Genomic DNA, 20,181 nt, shown 5'->3' with positions numbered 1-20,181 from the left:
ATGTAATATATTTTTAAAACCTTCATTTTAATGCTTTAGAATATGATATCTCAAACTTTTTTGTATCATTGCCTCATTGGGATGCTAGAAAAAAGCTCATCGATCACGATTGAGTCTTGAGGGGGTATTTGAATTTCTAATCGCCAATGAATATGCAGGATGTTGGTCAAGCCCAACGAGGACACCATAGATTTAAATGGGGGACTTTTGACAACTCGTCCAACTAAGTTAGAGGATGAGATTTCGAAGCACTTCATGACTAAAAACCTTTTGCCATGATTTTGAACTGGTTTGGAGATTATTTAGTTAAGTTGTTTTGAGCCTGTAAGTGAAACCCAATTTCAACACTTTAACCACTTGGGTTCAACACACTGGCTAAGGGTTGGGGGATGTAGTGGAAATCTCATCTTCTCTGAGTTTGAATCCATATGTAGCCAAAACCCTTGTGATTATTGAGCGATGACTCCAAGCCATTCCTGTTCTATGGGGTTTACTTTGTGCACGTAAGCTGACATAGAAAACTCACGGGTACCCAAAAATAGCGCTTTACGATATCGGCAAAACAAGTCCTCCCTTGTTGTTTTGGTCTCGTTTTACCCCTGACTAATTTTTCTAATAAAGATAGTGCAACTATTTTTGACGATATAAAAGATGTATTAAATAAAATTTCAAGATTTTTGAAACTTTATCTCATGATTGATTCATTTCTAAGAAACGAAAATCATGCAAAATAATTTAAAACATTCAATTTTCGATTTACAATTAAATTACATTTTGTCTTATCGCACATATACACTTTTAATAGTATATTAATTATTCATAGAAATGAATAAAGATAGATGGGTCAATCCCATGCTTTTTTTACCATTCTTAGAGACCGTTTATTTACTTTTTAATAGTTCTATTAAAATGCAATCTCTGAATCATTAAGAGATAAATCTTGTTTGACAAAATAAAATATGTCTCTTAATGGTTCTAAAACCCTCTGAATGATTTTGTATCTTGGATCTCCCTTAACCATTCAACACCCTAATTTTATTCTGAACAATTATATTTCATTTTGCACTACATCATAAGAGTCTCTTAACTATTTTGACTACTTAAACATTCTGTACTAAACCATTCAACAACTGTCAAACATTATCTTACTTTAAAATTAATCCTTGTTGATCCAAACTTATTTTAACTTAGTAACTATGTACATGTATAATGCAATGAGATATAAATAATTTCTTATTAAAAATTAAATTTCAAACTTTGTAGAGTAATACTTGTATATTAATGTGCTCAACCATGATCATGTAATCTTAATGGTAGCTCAATTGGCAATTAATGTTAGAGCTTGAGCCCCTCCTCAAATGTCGCTAATTCAACTCTCGTTATAGCCACAATACACACACACATATATATATATATATATATATTGTTATCTTCAAAGCTCATAGGATTAGAGGTCGTTTACCAAACTCTTGCTAGATAAACGCTTATTTGCAAAAGTCACTGCTCTCAATTATCTTATGAGATAACATTTATTGCCATCAAAATAAACTGATGGTAAACGTTTATAACCTGGTATAGTTTACCGGGTAAAAATTATCACCCTCACCTGCAGGGTAAGACATTTGATCCTTGTCTTTCCTCTTACTAGGTAAGATTCTCGATACTTATTATGTTTATCTTGTAAAGTAATTGAACCAATAAACAATTATCAAGGTAAGTATTTAGTAAATAGCCCCTTAGTCAAGTTACACAAAAACGGTTCGAAACATGTTCGCTTTCCCAAAAAACAATTACCATATAAACATATTCATTATTTAATTTGTAATTGTTCAAACAAAAATAATTTATAAACGAGTTTCGATTTAAAAATGTCAAAAAAAAACCATAAATAAAAATCTCATAAAATATTAAAAATAAGTTATGATTTTACAACATATGAATTAGTTTGCAAGGTGTTGAGTTGTAGATTGTGCATAAGATGTTGTACACAGAAACTAACTTGGGAAATGATGGGTTTCCACTTCCACTAATAGTTGCCATTGCCAACAAAAGTCCAATAAAAGCTGGTCAATGACTATTGCCACCTGCTTATGTTCTTACCATTTTCAACAATAACACAAATTTATCATTTAATTTTAATTTCTTTTTATTTTTATTTTCTATATATTCAAAATAATATGTAACTCAATTCAATTTATAATTATTTAATTTCATTTTTATTCTTACAGATTTATAATTATCATACGCTATCTTGTTTAACTTGAATTTTGTAATCATTCATAAATAACTTATATGTTTTCAATAAAATCTGTGTAACGATGTTTCGTGAACATTTAAAATTCAAAATAATAAATTATATTAACACGAAATTAATATTGGGTTGGTTTAAAATTACATGTTTTATTGTTTAACTATACGATATTAAAACTAAACAAAATATAACGGGTTGAATATACACGTTCATCCTTAATTGTTTCATGTACTTCTCTCCCTTCTGGACTCCTCCAAGTCACGAACATGGGTAAATAATAAATGTTTATTATTAAAGTATATGCTCGAAACGAGTGGTGGATTCAAAATTTTTGTTTATACTGTACGCTATCATACCAAAAACTATTCAAAGTTATATTATAGTTACCACCTTTTGATTTCTTACAATACAACATTTTAGGATATGCACATCATATTTTAATTTCCATATACATGCATTTTTTAGACGAATATGGTATTATTATTATTATTCTTTCCTTCTTCTTGATGATGAAAAAAACAAGATTTATAACTAAACCATAAGGGTGGTGTCTGATTGCTTTGAGTTTGGGCTTCAAAGGTCAAAAATATCTGAAGATTCCATGTTCAAATCCAAAAAGAAATAAAATTATCTTGTGGTCATGGAGGTATAAATTAATGCGGGTGGTCGTCCTATGATTAGTAGGCTCACATAACGAGTTGGATATCCATGTTAATAAAAAAAGATTTACAGCTATCGTTTTAAGTGCCCAATTGAAAACTTGAAATTATTACTCAATCAAAACGTATAGTTATGTATTTATCTTCTTTGACCAAAATTATTTTATATAACATAACTACTCATTGAATTATACATGTAATATATATATATATATATATATATATAATTAATGTGTGTGTATTGATGGCTGTGATTGTATTTATTTGATAACAAGTTGATAGTTATAAATTTCAATATCCATGGACAAACCCATTGGTAATAGATTCATTAATAAAGACAAGTATGAAACATTTAACCAAATATCGTCAATAACCAATAAAAAAAGCAAAATTCACACAATCAACGAGATTTTTGACATAAATATCAACAACTAACGTTATTTGTAGAATTTATATTGCTTTTTTAACATGTTACCAAATCTCATTTAAGGTTTTTTAACGAGAAAAACGGTTGTTTGTAACATGATTATAGAATTATATATTACGTTTGTAACAACTTGTATCTTATGCATTAAAGTTTATTCTTTAACGTCGTTTACATCTTTAATATGTACTATTTATCATCGATCTCGATAGCATAATACAAAGAAGACCGACATTTTTTCAAGAAGTTAATAATCGTAAAAAATTGATTTACATGGCTTTAATTACATTTGTATAAAGAAAATTTGAAAATCGTTTATTTTTGTAACGCAATCTTTCGACACATCGTGTGTTACAACATCCGCATTATTTGAGTTGTGTCATACTGATCATGTCTCCGCCTCTCAGGGGAATATAGTGGAAAATCTTATCTACTCCGGGTTCGAATACAAAAGTTATCAAAGTCCTTGTGGCATTGAGGTTCACTTATGATGACTCCAGACTATTTATGTTTACCAGAAGGATTAGTCGATACACGTAAACTGATCCGTAAACCCGTGGTTAACCCAAAAAAATATCCGCATTATTTGTTATGGTTGGTAATGGGAGATGTTAAATAAAATTCAGAAAGAGAAAAAAAACAAGTGTTAAGGCGCTATTTTCTCTTGTACCACATGACCATGTCTCCACCACCCTCACCCACCACTTAGTGTGCCCCCTCCACTTAGTATATTTTTTTATAATTAATATATATAGACGTGATTTATATTTTAATATCTTGTATCATGAATATAAAAACGTTTAAAAATCAGTTTCAATAATTTCAACGTTTGGTCTGATTGAATGGTTTTGAGAAATTCAGAATCCGTGGAAATATTTGGATTTGAAATCTTTAGGGTCCGTTTGATTTGTATTGTTTTTAAGGGATTTGGGTTTCGTTGAGAGATTTGGATTGAAATTGATTTGAAATTATTGGTGTGTTTGATTTGTGGGATTTAGATTTCATTATTTATAAATAATTATAAAAATAATTAAATTACATTTGTATTAATCGATTATTATAAAATAAATGTTTTCACGTTTTTTTTAAAACCATGTTTCATACAATATTACGAGATCGTGAAATCACAAGCACTTCTTAAGGGTTTCAAAATTCTATGTTTGTAGGATTTCAATTAAATTCAAGGATTTCAAATCCAGACAATCCAACAAACCAAACATATGATTGAAATAGATTTGAAATCCAAATCCCCCAAATCCATTCCGTTTCTGCAAAACAAACGGGATGAATGTGTTTGGTTTGTAGGATTTAAAATGTAATTGAATTACATTCTTTCATATAATTTATAAATACAAACTATAAATAATTAAACAAATAATTAAATTATCTTTTTATTAATTGATTAATACAAAAGAAATATTTTTAACATATTCGGAAACATTATAATATACAAATATAATATGAAATTACAAAAAATACCAACCACCCTATGGAATTTCAAAATCTTAAGTTTGGAGGATTTCATTGAAATCACAAGATTTCAAACCAAACATAAGATTGAAATAAAATTCAATTTCAAATATAAATTAATATTGCGAACCAAAAAATACTCCTTATCACATGTAACTTTATTCACATGTGAATATACATATGATCAAGATTTTAAAGACTTGGTTAAATTATTTAAAAAAAGAATATTGATATATGTATCAAAGTAAAAATAATAAAATCCATATTGTTTTTTATATAACTAGTTTAATTAAATATTAATTACATTTAATATGATTTATATTAAAAAAAAAAAAAAGGAGGWAAATCTATTTTTAGTTAAGAGGAAATGGGAAATACAACTGGAATGACAACAGTTTTGTTTATATATCCAATTTCACCATCCTCTATTTAATTAATCAACACCCTTCTATTTAAAAATGGCAACATCAAAATTTATCATTGAATAAACTCACTATTATTAAATAAATATAACTGAATGTGACTTGGAGAGTATTAACCACTTGTATACATATTTGAAAAGTATATATATATATATATATATTGTACTTTCCATTTTCTAATGGACCACTTTTAAAGATTTGTGTAAACCACAAGGACCAAAATTGTAGTTTACTCTTAAAAAGAGTATATTGAATTTTTGGTCCCCATGCTTTACCAATTTTCTTGTATTAGGTCCCTACAGTTTGTTTAACGTAAAAAAAAACCATGTGATATGCAAAAATGCTTAGTCTTGGGTCTTTCTACTTGCATTGGTTAAAAATTCCAATTAAATCAGGAACATTTTAGTTTTTTTTTTCTTGTAAAAATATAATATGTACAATATAAGAGTGATTTACTTTGCAAAGCAAGATATTTGTATAAACTATAGAAATCATCTGTTGATTTCATTGATCAATGATCATGATTAAAGGAGGTTATTTATCGTATTAACAAAATTTAAATTAGATTTCATTAATTAAATAAACAGAAGGGTAAAAGCGGAAGAAAAAATAGCTATGATTAAAATAGGCTATTTATAGTATCCGTTAATTAAGGAAGCATAGGTTTCATTTAGTTAATTTTGAATTTTCAATTGTTTCAACGAAATTTCCAGTTGTTCAATTTTGAATTTTCCCTTGATTCATTTTAAATTTTCAGTTGTTTCATTTCAAATTTTCAAATTTTTACTATTATTATCAAAAAAGTAAAAAAAATTCCAAAAAAACAATTACAATATATTTACTTCCTAAAAGAATAGGAGATTGATATTTCTCTTACTCAAAAGGATTTCATGATTATTGACCAATTTACCCTTATTAATAAAAAAAGAAAAACATCAAAAAAAAATTATTGATTGAATTGAGTTTGTACGATTTATATAAATAAGAGTGATTTGCATTTGAATGCTCCTTTAGTTATTATAATTATTATATATGTATAAACCATGTTATTTGTATAAACCGTACAAACCTCATTCAACCAATCATAAATTTTCATTTTTTTTTCATTTTTTGTATTTATGATATGTTAATTAACCATTTTTATTGTGAATGATGTTAATCATGAATATTATCATTTTCATTATATTAATTCTAAGAAAATACATTAAACAATTTCATTAAAATTTCATAAGTATTATATAAAATAACTTCATAACCATATATGAAACAACTGCATCTAGAAAAGTATTATATGAAACAATTTATTAATATTAAACAATTTCATGATACAAAATCATTAAATTAAACAACAAAATCGATGGATAAGAGTGGTTTGCACGGTTTGTACAAATGTTGAGTGGTTTGCATTTGATCGCTCCTATATATATATATATATATATATGTATATATATATATATATGATGAGATTCAAAAAGAACAAAAAACGTCGAAAACCAAAAAAAAGATGAAAAATATCAATATCGATGTTAAATTATATAAAAAAATGTTTCGTTGGTAGTTTTGTTACACTTCATTTTGATTACCTTAAGCGGACTTTCCATTGAAAATTGTTGGGGGAAGGAGGAGGGCGAGGGCGTATTTTATATTTTTAGAGAAAAGGTGGTTGTAATTACTCGTCCAATAGATCAAGGTGAAATGAGAGATTTCTCCGATCGATACACTGCCATCATCAATGACAACAATGAAAATCTGACCAATATCGTTATAGTCATCTCCCATTAACGTTCTAACAGATCAAATCTATTTTTATGGCAATTCTATCATCAATCGATTCTTTCTCGATCATATATCCCAATTCTAGGTTATGAAATTTTTTAATTCTTTCTCGATCGAATCTTGTATTCTTTCAATATGAATGTGAAATCCACAAAGCGATATTGAACAAATTAACATATGAACCCGTGACATTCACATATGAACTCGTGTCATATGTTTTGTAACTTTCCATTATTCTTAAAAATTATACCGAAAACATTACAATTGAAGATGTAAATGCAAAAAAACTTAACATAATGTGTACATTACTTTCTTTTTGCATAAAATAACTCATTCTTATAAAATGTGACGTTATTGTTTGTCGCAAACTTAATTACTATGTTCGCAATTTCCATTATTAATTACCATTATGTTCACCTCCTCTGTCGTCGCCCGCTCGATGCAGCACAACCTTGCCAACTCCATCTAGTCTCTGCCTCCATCTTCATGTTGCAACATCCTCCAAGTATGAGTCTCCATCGTCTTTAGATATAACCCTAACATTAACCGTTCAAACTCTACCATATCCTCTCTTCATCTCCGTGCCTCGTGTTCCAAATCTTCAATCTCGATAAACCCTTTTACTCTTTCCGTGATGGTCACATTTACTACCAATCAGTGCAACTCCACTTTCATGTCATCGATTATGACGTTTGACGATTCAACTTACCTTGACATGTATTGACGTTGTAGGATTACTAACATTGGTTTTAATTTGTGTGAACATTTCTATCTCTCTCTTTCTCTTATTATAAATCCATTGATTATTAATGTATAGTTTGGTAATCATGAATATATTTATATAATTGTTATTTTTTTTAAATAAAAAATAATTATAAAATATAGATAATTGTTAATTGTTTTAATTGAAAAAAAAAAGATGTTTAAATTTAAACTATTAGTATAATTAATTCCTCTAAGATTTTGCAAGTACCAATGCTTTGTATCCTTCTTTCTCTAGCTCTTATGTATCCAAGTGTTGGGAGCATAGAAGGAATAATAATAATATTATTATATTATTGTAGAAATAAAAAAATCAGAATTTAAATGAAATGGATATATTATTCAAGATTTGTGGGCTATTGAAATTGACGTACTCATTTACTTTTTGGTAATAATTAATAGGTCAATAGGTCGTTTTAATATACAAACCTACAAAAAGCATTGAATTTTTTATTTAAAAAAAAAGGAAAATAAAATAATTTCAGAATTTCAGAAAATAGATGAATAAAAAAGTATTGGAAAAGACTTGGTTTAAATAATTTAAAAGTCATGAATAATTAATATAAATACAAATCTTGGATTAAACTCAAAGTGATACCTTAGTTTACAAGCAAAGGAATGGGATCCCCAAAGACACTGTTGCAGTATATGCTGCTACTACACTTCAATATTCAATAAATACTATTATGACTTCAATTTCTATACTTTCCCTATTTATTCCATCAATACTTTTAATATCCACATACAAATTCAAGTAAAAAATTATATATATATATATATATATATATATATATAGATACATAGATTGAACACAATAATTAAAAAAACAAAAATATTATTCCTTTGACTTCTCATTACAAAAAATTAAATTTATACAACACCGAAAATATTTAAACATCCTAAAAACTTGAGTTTATGGATATAAACAATAAAGTGTTGGGAAATATGGGTTTTATGCTAGTTTAGATTTGGATATATTCGTGGATCATGAAATTATGACATTAAAATCATCAACATAAAGGCATTACTGTTACAACCTCTAAAAGATAAGATTTAGTGACGGTTACAACAAATTCAAAGATTTGAAACCACAATTAGAGGCTCTGCTCACTAGTATTATTAAGCAATTTGGATTTAAGGTCCATAGGCTCACAACTTCGACCAAATGAAGACTCGGATCCTCATGATCCAGAAGGAGGCTTTGAGTCCTAAGGCTCTGAACAACACTTAGCTAAATTTTCACTCAGGGTCCATTTACCAAATGATTACCAAGGGTAAGCGTTTATCATGTCATATTACCTTACCGAATGAGTATGACAAATACAAAAAAATTTACCTGGTAAGAGCAAAGGTAAGGAACAAGGGTCTTACCCGGTAAGTGAGGGCGGTGAGTCTTACAACAGTTAATTCTTACCGGGTAAATTGTTGCATACATACCATTTTGATGAGCTAAAATCTTATCAGATAAGTGAATGATAGTGTCAAATTTGACTGGTAAGCGCTTACCCGGGTAAGCGTTTGGTAAATGGCCCCTAAGTTAGGAATGAATTCAAGAAGGTTTCCAACCTTTTTGAAACTTGTGTAAAATGTTCATAAACTTAAAATTCTCTAAGTAAACTCTTCTTAAAATCCAAAGATTTTTAAGGTGTTGCCTGTACCCCGTGAGAGTGGCCTCGTCGACCCTTGTCTTATGGTGATCTACTGTGATGAAGACAACATTAGTGAGTCTGCACTTTGCACCTCCTAACTCACATTGTTTGCCTTATCAGAACGTTGTAAACTATCTTGAATTTGTTCCTAACTTAGGGGACGTTTACCAAACGATTACCCAACGTAAGCACTTATCAAGTCAAATTACCTTACCGGATGAGTACTTAACAAGTCAAATTACCTTACCGGATGAGTACTTACCAAGTTAATTTACCTTATCAGATGAATATGACAAATACCAAAAATCTTACATGGTAAGAGCGAAGGTAAAGACCAAGAGTTTTACCTGGTAAGTGAAGGCGATGAGTCTTACCACTATTAGTGCTTACCGGGTAAATTGTTGTATACGATACCATTTTGATGAACTAAAATCTTATCGGATAAGTAAATGATTGTGTCAAATTTTACCGCTAAACACTTAGCCAGGTAAGCATTCGGTAAACGGCTCCTAAGTTAGAAACAATTTCAAGAAGGTTTCCAACCTTTTGAAACTCCTGTAAAACATCCAGAAACTTAAAATTCTCTAAGTAAACTCATCTTAAAATTCGTAGAGGTTTTGAGGTGCTGCCCGTACCCCATGAGAGTGGCCTCGTCAACCCTTGCTTTATGGCGATCTACTGTGATGAAGACAACATTAATTAGTGTGCACTCTGCACCTTCTAACTCACATTGTTTGTCTTATCACCTTATTGATGAATTACAATTTCACCAAAATGGATTGATGACAATAAAATTTAAATATAAAAAGTCTCATCCAAAGTTGTTGTAATCTCTTTTGAATGATAAAGTCCTTGAACATATATCACTTCTCTTGGCCTTTGCCATCGGTCTCCCATTTTTTAAATTCTTTCTTTTTACAACAATTTAATAGAGTACGTATATGCATATAAAAAGATGGAGAACAACAAAAAAGAAGATCGATAGTAGGGCCAACAACGGTAATGACGATGATAGAGAGCGGATGACAACGAGGAAATGAGAGTGACGAGGGGTTTGAATGACTTAGGTTTGAAAACAGTAAAACTGATTCAGATTTTTTTATTTTAAAACCTTAATAGCCGGTTTCAGATATTTTTTTTGGGTTAAAAGAATATAAGTAATTAATTTTTAAAAGTTTGATGGTTTAATCTAAAAAAATTTCAAGAAATTAATTACTTAAAATGAGAGTTTTCTAATGATTTTTTCATTTAATTTTTTTATAAACTTAATCACTCGAAATGAAAAAGTTCGTTTGATTTTTCTGAATTTTAGTATACAGTATAACTTAATTGGATTATAATAATAAAAGTAGTCCATAAGAACATCTTCAACAACTATGTGAAAATAGAGATTTATGTATATTTTTGCTACCACAACTATGTTACAAGAGCATTTCCAAAAGTTATGTTATTTTTTTTTAAAATAGACTATGAAAAATAGTCTTTACAAAAATTACATCAAACTCCAACAACTATATTATTAATAATATATTCAATACACTTTAAAATATTATTTCTCTATTTTAAACACTTAATCCCAATGCCTCTTATTGGGGAGAAAAATATTAAATATTATTATTTCTCTCTAAAATATGAAGTTGAGATTTCTTCAAATTTGAAGATTTCGAACCCTCTCTTCTTCAATTCTCTATTTTAGCATACAACATAACATAATTGTTGGACAAAAATATCTTAAATCTTTAAAGTCTATATTTTAACATAGTTGTTGGGTGATACTCTAACATATGCTAAAATAGAGAATAGAAAGAGAGAGTATCCAAATTTTGAGAAAGCTTTTTTTTTAAGTATATAATATTTATAAACGGCAAATGCAACAAATAAACTCACACATTGTGATGTTTGAACCTTTGACCTTCTAGAAGGCCAATGACTATAATACCGTTAGGGCAAAGACTATTTGGTAATTTTAAGAAATTTTTAAGACTCTATATTTAAGAAAGGGAAAATAATATTTAATTATTTTTTTATCAATAGAAGATATTGAAATTAAGATCTTTATAGGGTTGGATAGGATTTTGAGAATTGTATTCCAATCCCATATTTGTTTATAGAATTGTTTGTATTTAAACTAATAAAATCCTGCAAACATGAAATTTAGAAATCTCATGGGATTGTTAGTATTTTACATGATTTCGTAGGATTTATGTGTAATAATTTTATTAAATTATGTTTTTTTGTAATGATCAATTAATAAAAAAAGTAATTTAGTTATTTTTATTATTGGTTTTTATAAAGTATTTTTAAAAGAAATGAAATTCAATTTCATTCCAATTCTTATAAATCAAAGACACCAAATCCAAATCTCTCAATTCCAAATTCTTCTGTAAAGTTCACCACTTAAAACCATTATACCAAATCAAACGTCCTTTTTAAATGTTTAATAGAGAGAAGTAATATTTTAATAACATGGTTAATAATAAAATTGCGTAAATTTTTTAGAAGATTTTAGTTTTTGATATTCTATTTAAAAAAAAATATAACATAGTTATTAACTTATTAGAATAAAAAATATATCAAAAATCTTTAAAATCTATATTTTAACACACATATTGGATATGTTTGTATAAACTATTTTTATTATTATAAGTATTCTTAATATTATATATGTTGATATGTTTTTATAAACTATTTTTATTGATATTATATTATTAATTATTTAACAAAAACAATTAAAAATCATGTTTTATGCATGAGGTACTGTGTATTAATGCATATTACTTAAAATTTAAGATTACAAATAAATTATGTGTAAATACAACTTATTAAAGCTTCATTTATGAATTTGTATAACTAATTACAGATAAACATAATCAAATATATAATAAACATCTTATTTTAAATATAAAAAACCTAAAACATAATTAAAATAATTATTGAATTTTAACGTAATCATTTGACAAAAAGTAAAGCAAAACACTAAAATAAAAGAGCATCGTTTTAATTATTATAAATAGTTATAGTATTATAAGCATGCAAAGAAAAAGAAGAGATGAAAAAGTGATGATTACCGCAGTGAACGGGGAAGGGGTAAAAACGGCAAAGTGGAATTCATGGTTAACAACGTCGGTTCCCCACTTTCACGACTTCCAACTCATCAACCTGATTCAGTCCCCGCCTCTTTCCTTTTCTAAGCACCCGCCACGTGTAATTTCCTCCTTCCGTTACCACTTGGGCTAACTAATTCAAACTAAATAAATAATCAGTTTCATAAATTATGATGCTGACGCAACAACTCATGTTCCTTTTTTATTTCTAAATAAAACAACTTAAAAAGATTTACAAATTTTAATTTAAGAAAAGTACTTTTAATTTTTAATAATCAACCTATTTAATCTTGACTAATCATTACTAAAAATTGCAATCATTGATATTCTCATATCATCATTTATTACTATCTTCAATATATCTTCTAAATCTTTCTTTACAAAAAATACATTTAAAAAATATTAATTATATTATTAAACTATTTTATATTTAATAAAAAGTATTATTTTTTATTTCAATATTAAGTTTTAATTTTTTTTATTGATGGAAATATGATGAAAATATATTCTCTCTGATGGTAATTATCCTAGAGAAGTTTTTCAAATATGAAAATTTTCAGACTCTCACATTTTCTTCAATTTCTAAAAAAAGGTTTTGAAAAATTTATTGGATCAAAAACCTTGGTCGAAAGTTAAAATCCCTAAAATCTTCATTTAGAAGAATCTCTAAGAGATACTCTTATAACATCCGCTTATCACACGTTTGCCCGACTAAACGTTTATCAAGTCACATTACCTTACATGATGAATATGGTAAGAATCAAGAACTTACCCGGTAAGTAAGGACGACAACTTCTACCACGGTAAACATTTACCAGATAAATTATTGCTAACTATGTTGTTTTTGTTAGACTAAAATCTTACACGGTAAGTAAATAATAGTGTTAAATTTTACAGGTAAAAATAGAAGAGAAAACGAACCTAAAATTGTTTTCATACGTAACTTGCCTAATACTTTAAAATACATAATAGCATCCTAAAACAATTAAATTTATGTAACATGTACATACTTCTGGAAAAAAAAAAAATACTAGGTATGTATCTCGTTCTACAAAATGCATGAAAACACTCCTGGTATGTTGAGTATTGAAACTAATTATACATTTGATCAAACTTGTATGGGTACCTACACGTGTTTGATAGGCAGAGTGGATCAAATACTAATAATTGCTTAAACTATTACCAAACGAAACTTAAAAAACAATTATGGACTGCTACACAAGGTTACGATTGTGCCAACATCTGTACTAGGTCTTACAGGATCGTGCAAAGTCATGCACATAAACTACATGGCATGCCACTTCAAGGCACGAATGATAGTGTCACCTGATTGTGCCGTTCTTGAGTCGCCTTGGCACATGGCCATGCTAAGCCATGGCTAACTCTTACATGGGTGTATCAAACACATAAGCCAATATTATGAGTTTTGTTTAGGTTTTGTAATCTCAATGCTCTTAAATTTTGAGCCAAACCGAACCTTCTTTTTAATGTGCGAACCTTAGAAATACATTTATACAACATATTACATGCTTACTTCAACATCAATTTTGGGTTTCATCCTATGTTAAACCCAATGACGATTTTACTCATTTTCTTTCTAAAATGATGGCTTTCAAGCCTTGCATTGGCCATAAACCCTACTGAACTCTTCCATATCATAATATACTACTGACTCAACAACAAACATAAATTTAACAACAAAATCTTACCTTGAATCTCACTGATTTCTTGTTTGCACTTCACTACACATTTCTAAACCACAAATTACACAACCGAAAAGCTATAATGGAAAAGCTTCTATACATGATTGTAAAAATTCGAATTATTTTTTGATATAGTATGCAGATAGGAAAACACCATTGAAGGTCTTGTATCCTCGCTAAATCTCTTTCCGTGACTAAACCTCTAAAAAGTTTATTAAGCTATGCTAAAACGCTCCCACCCTTAACGATGTATTGTATCCTCTAATTCTAGCACGAAATACTTCATTGAGAATCTAAGACCAGGGTCAACGTGGAACCATTGCAAGAAACATACATTTTGTTTACATCCCGACTTTGCTTTCATCTTTTTTCATTTTGACATGTTTTTAAGGCAACTACAAGCGACTTTCCATCATAGTATCCCAGACACTTGCTAACTGAGGGAGTCTCATACGTACAAGACTCATAAAAGGCAAGACTAAGGAATAGAAGTATTAAGTACACACTTCACAAAGAAATGCTATTAGATCAAAATGGATGAGGATACTCTGTTAAAGAAACATGAATATAACCATTACAATTGATATCGAAAGCAAAAAGAACCTTTCAATTGACATAAACATAACATTCTAAAGATTAACCTTCATGGCTCATAGGCCAACTGAACGTGAGATTGCAAAGATGACAATAAATTGCTTGGACACCATTTGAACGGTTTTCTTCAACTAGATATCCCAACCTTCTAACATATGTAAATTGTTCAAAATTATCATGCTTTTTATATTTCTAGATTGACTAGAATACTTTAATGATGAATTTCCCTCTGCCAATTATATTCCCATCATTGCCTTCATTCGGAACATAATTGACTAAGTCATCTTTTTTCTATAAGTCGTAGAAAAAGTAACCCTTCAATACCAAAGTTGAAGTGACCCACAAACAAATTATAATGGTTGAGCATCATGGATCGTAACCTCTACGACTAAGAGTAAACAACAAAAAAGATGATTTGATATTTCGAGTACTTTACCACTGAAACACACATAAAAATGTGACATGTACTTGGTACATGCCATTTTTGACGAAAGTAGATTTGATATAACACCAAATGGAGTTATCACACATAATTAAGAAAAATTCATCTATGGATCATTTATTATGCAAAAATGGTTTAAGACAAAACTTTCTTAAATGTTTATTTTAGATAACCCGTATGTCTTGTGACTACAACTTGTTACCCAACTTTGGCATCTAACTTTAGTAATCTTTGATATTTATACCAATAAAAATATTTTACTTTGATTTTAGTCGAAGACACAACACATCTTTAAAAAAATGTTTGTTATATATCTAACGTCATACATTTCAAGAGAATTAAAATAAAAGCATATTTTTGCCCAACTCAACATCGTCGTGTTTTCATGTCTTTTGCTTATAGCAACAACACAAGCAAATCAGACAACCAACCATAAATTCAGATGGTAAACTATCAGTTCAATTTTCTTGAAACATATGAAAAAAATGTTATATTTTTATCTGATAGATCGAGAATTAATAGCTTCGTCAACCAATAACAAAATAGTAGCAAATTTTGTTTAGAAAAATCTCATAAAAATTTATAATATTTTAGGGATATAATTTCAAGCTAGCAGTGTGACCATTAAAAATTTATTGACGTTAGCCTATTGCACCTGTACGGTCTAAGTTGCTTTCCGTTGTATTTATTTCGGTTTTTAATATTATAAATTTTTAAAAGTATACAAATATCTTATATACATATATATAATTCATATTCAATTTTTGTAGATTTATGCTTATGATTTATATGAAAAAAGAAAAATAATCTTGATATTGACATTTAAAAGTAGTAATAAATAACCATAATAGTTTTGAACAGAAGAAAATAATTAACACAATATATATATATATATATATATATATATATATACCGTATGTATCTGCATGTACCTCTGTTTCTCTCTCATCTAGTGAGAGTTTGAGAGAAAATGGAGTCTCTTCTCTTCTAATCTAGTTCTACCAAACTCTACACCCATGGTGGTCTCCTTGAAATGACCCTTTTGCCATTCATCCTCTCTGTATCCATACATATTTATAATAGTATAATAATGGAGTAATATCACACCCAAAACCTCCTTTTTTTTAACTGAAGTTTGTCTACATATTCTTTCTCTCTCTAAGTTTTCTCGCATCTCCACTGCAATCTTGCACCGTCTCTGTATGTATATCTATTCGATTGTTCGGTTTAATATGTGTATGTGTGTGTGTTTGAATGCTTGTTGAGTGTATTGTTTGATTTATGAATTGTTTGGTTTGGTGATTTTGAATTTGTGCTTGTTGATGTACAGATGGCGATTTTGATCGCTCTTTGACGGGTTTTTGTGTTAAGGGGGAATTCATTGGATTCACGGAATGCGAGTGAAGGAAATGTATCCGCTGTGTTGCATATCGCTGGAGAGTTCGGCGATCGGAGACAACTCACCGGAGCCTATGACGGCGTTGTCGAGATCTTGTTCTGTTGCCGATATGAGATCCGACCCCAATGCCGTTGGATGGCCGTCTTCTGGATCTGATTGCGGCTCCGGAAGTAGCAGTTTCGCCGGCGTCCTCTATAAATGGACAAACTACGGCAAGGGATGGAGATCCAGGTGGTTTATTTTACGCAACGGCGTTCTCTCCTACTCGAAGATCCTCCGGCCAGAGAGCCTCACCGCCGGTGATGACGTTAGGTTCATCGGAGATGTATCTTCTGGACGACTCAAGCGTCTCAATAGTTGTGGCAGCAGACGTAATAAGCATCAGAAAACCGTCGGAATCGTCCATCTAAAGGTAACCAAAACAATTCTTTCAAGAAACCCAAATTAAACAAAAAGGGGAAAACAGTTTTGTTTCAGAGATGAAAATGCAGTTAAACATCTTGTTCTAGGAAAATGTTCCCAATCTTCAGGTGAAACTTTCTTCCCTTAAAACTGCAATAAATTGAATCACAAAATTTAGTCCCATTTTGTATGCCACCAATCATCTCGATATCCGAGCTAAGCTCCATTGATGACAATTTTAATCTTTTGGATAATACATGGGTTTACACAGAATGATTTATGAAATGGGTATTTTGAAACAAAATAAAAAGGACGAAAGGACTGGATCTTGGGGTCATGTCAAGAGGGCCACACCAAGTGGTTATCCAATCCAATGGGTTTATAGCAGGCCTACTCCTTTATCTAGTAGTGTGACACTAGCACCCCATTTTGTGCTTATTTGATCAAAATCTGGACGAGTTTTTGCTTTGTCCTTCCATCTCATACCCTCATTTCATTTCCATCTTGTCTTTTGATGAGTTTTTGCCTGTCCCTTTCATTTGACCCAGTCTATGACTACATGTTTATATAAAATTTTCCAAATGTAAGTCTTTGTCCAATATTTCACCTTTTCCTACTAATTTAAATTTAAATTTCTCGTGGGTTTACTTGTAAGTTGATTCAAATTGATATGATCATTTTAAAGATCACAACTTTTTCTTTAGAACAAGCTCATGGCCAATTAAAGGGTGGAGTTGACTACACAAAGGATATGTTTGGACATTTTCTATCATATTTTAGCCTGATCTGGCGTTCTTGATTGAATTTATGCTGAATTTGGTTGGTGCATTGTTGGTGCATTCTGCTCTGGTATTCTTTTGGTATTTGTTTCAATTTTGTCATTGAAATTACTATTTGTTTCCTAAGGGCTTATTGAACCTTAGAAATTAGAGAAAACCAAGAACAGAAGTTAACCTGAAAATTCTGTTAGTCAAATGTTGCTCATACCTAGTTTTGGAACTAATGTGGTAATTTTAATTTATTGATTCAGATCTCGTCATTTCGAGAGAGCAGATCAGACAGTAGACGGTTTTATATATTCACTGCTACAAAGACGCTTCACCTCAGGACTAGTTTGAAGGAAGAAAGAGTTGCCTGGATAGAAGCTTTGGCCTCTGCCAGAAATCTGTTTTCTCTAAAAAGGTTGAACGATAAGCTATCTGTTGTACCAACTGATTTATCACTGTCCACTGAAAGATTAAAGCAGCGTTTGCTCGAAGAAGGCACCAATGAGGTACTAGTCAAGGACTGCGAGCAGATTATGCTCTCGGAATTTTCAGAAATACAAGGGCAAGTTAGAGTTCTTTGTGAAGAGCGTTCGAGTTTGCTTGACACCTTGAGGCAGCTAGAGGTAAATTTTCTACAAGTTCTGTGGTCAAACTGAAATCAAACTAGTGTAAACTGAAAGGGGTATGTCAAGTTAGAGGTAAATCAAACTAGCTCGATACCTTGAGGCAGCTAGAAGTAAACTTTCTTCAAGTCTGGGGTTAAAACTGAAACCAAACTTGTATAAACTTAGAAGGGTATAATTCAATGTCATATACCGAGTTATCAATAGAAAGAACCTAAATGCTAGATAGCTTTGTTGTGTTAAATTAGACTCAAATTACTTATTGTATTTGTCCTATAGATTTGTCCTGATGATGCCAGATGACTTGTGCCATGCAACCAATACTGTTCTAAGCTCACTCCCCCAACTATTTGAGATTGATTTCCCACCTTTAGCTTGGACCTGTGTTCTAATTAGTTTTCACATGTCATAATCATTCAACAGTCACAGATTTGGTGTCCTTATTGGTGTGTTATAATAGCTGTTTCATTGTCTTTAATTCTTGTTATCTTAATTATGGTCAAAGAGCCACTGATGTAATTTGTGAGTGACTAATTCTTCCTAACATAGTAACTTCAACATTCATCAAGAGCCTAGATGTACCATATTGGATTCTAGTAAACAAGGCTGAATGACCAATAGGGCTACTCCGAACCCCCAATGCTATCTAGAGTGGAGGTGATATCTTATTCTTGCATCTAGTATTTGGTAGCGGGCTGTGTGGATTATTATCCATACCCACAAATAAAGAACTACCTCTTTTTACTATGATTCCACATGCATATACTAATGATACCGTTTGACAATTAGATAAATCTCTAAGATAATCTCCCCCCCCCCCCTCTCTAAAATAATCATCAATCACGGATAATAGAGGGATTGAATATTAAAATCATCTAACTATTAGCCAAAATTCTAAAAATATAGAAGTTTTTGGATGGGCTATTAAACTGATTATCTCAATCTGAAGTCACAATAATTAGTTGAGTGTTTGGGTAAAAAGATTATGATTATGATTCTTTTGATTATTTAGTGTCAAAATAATCAGAATAGGTGTGTAATAAAACTAGTTACTGGGATAGATGTAAACTTAGGACCTGTTTGTTAGCAGGTTAATGGGTTTAATGCGACTCAAGACTTATTCAGTCAGCTATATATAACTGCTTGGTAGTGGCTTAATGATATAGAAAGTGGCTTATTCAATAAGCTTCCAGGGGGGCTTTATACAGAAAGCCATGTTTTTTCCATACCCATCCCTCCCAATTAAAAACATGCTCCTTCCATCTATAAAAAACCCTTCCAAACAAAAACCTTCCCAATCTATATAGACAATTAATCCACATAGACAACTTTATCCATACAGGACTTAATGGAAAACTAACCAAACAGCTCTTCCCTAACTATCTCTAAATTTAAGAAACTAATTATTTGATTATGATTCTTCAAGCTGCAATATTCAACGCATATCCGAGCACCCCCATGGTAATTCATTTTCTTTTGATAAAATCTATTCGAATGTAATCCTCTGAGATGATAAGTGATGAGATGAATGTCATTTCTTATAAGTAATATATTAATCAGTGACTTGTAGTGATTTATGTAGCAAAGCATTAGAGGGTTTCTTAAATTTTCTTCTTTGAGCAAAATTCTCTTTTAATTTTCCATGGAGAGAATACAGAAAAAGTAGGATTATATCCCTGATCAAAATGCTCATACAATTTTAATATCGAATTATTACTGATTCGGTTGGGTTAG

The 20,181-nt window shown here is 30.0% G+C and overlaps 1 protein-coding gene across 2 annotated transcripts in view; it reads left to right on the top strand.

Moving 5' to 3' along the window:
• Positions 1–18,089: 18,089 nt before the first annotated feature.
• The window catches only part of LOC112521237 (oxysterol-binding protein-related protein 2A), a 7,085-nt gene continuing 4,993 nt past the window's right edge, over positions 18,090–20,181 (top strand). For both annotated transcript variants that reach the window (XM_025129977.1, XM_025129976.1), the window contains exon 1: positions 18,090–18,447. In XM_025129977.1, coding sequence (XP_024985745.1) covers positions 18,358–18,447 — 90 coding nt within the window. In that variant the 5' untranslated portion in view covers positions 18,090–18,357. The remainder of the gene's footprint in view (positions 18,448–20,181) is intronic.

Source organism: Cynara cardunculus (genome assembly GCF_001531365.2).
Source record: "Cynara cardunculus var. scolymus isolate 2C chromosome LG 11, CcrdV1, whole genome shotgun sequence".
Lineage (NCBI taxonomy): Eukaryota > Viridiplantae > Streptophyta > Magnoliopsida > Asterales > Asteraceae > Cynara > Cynara cardunculus.
Note: the sequence above shows the minus strand (reverse complement) of the source record. Positions and strands in the feature narration are given on the sequence as shown.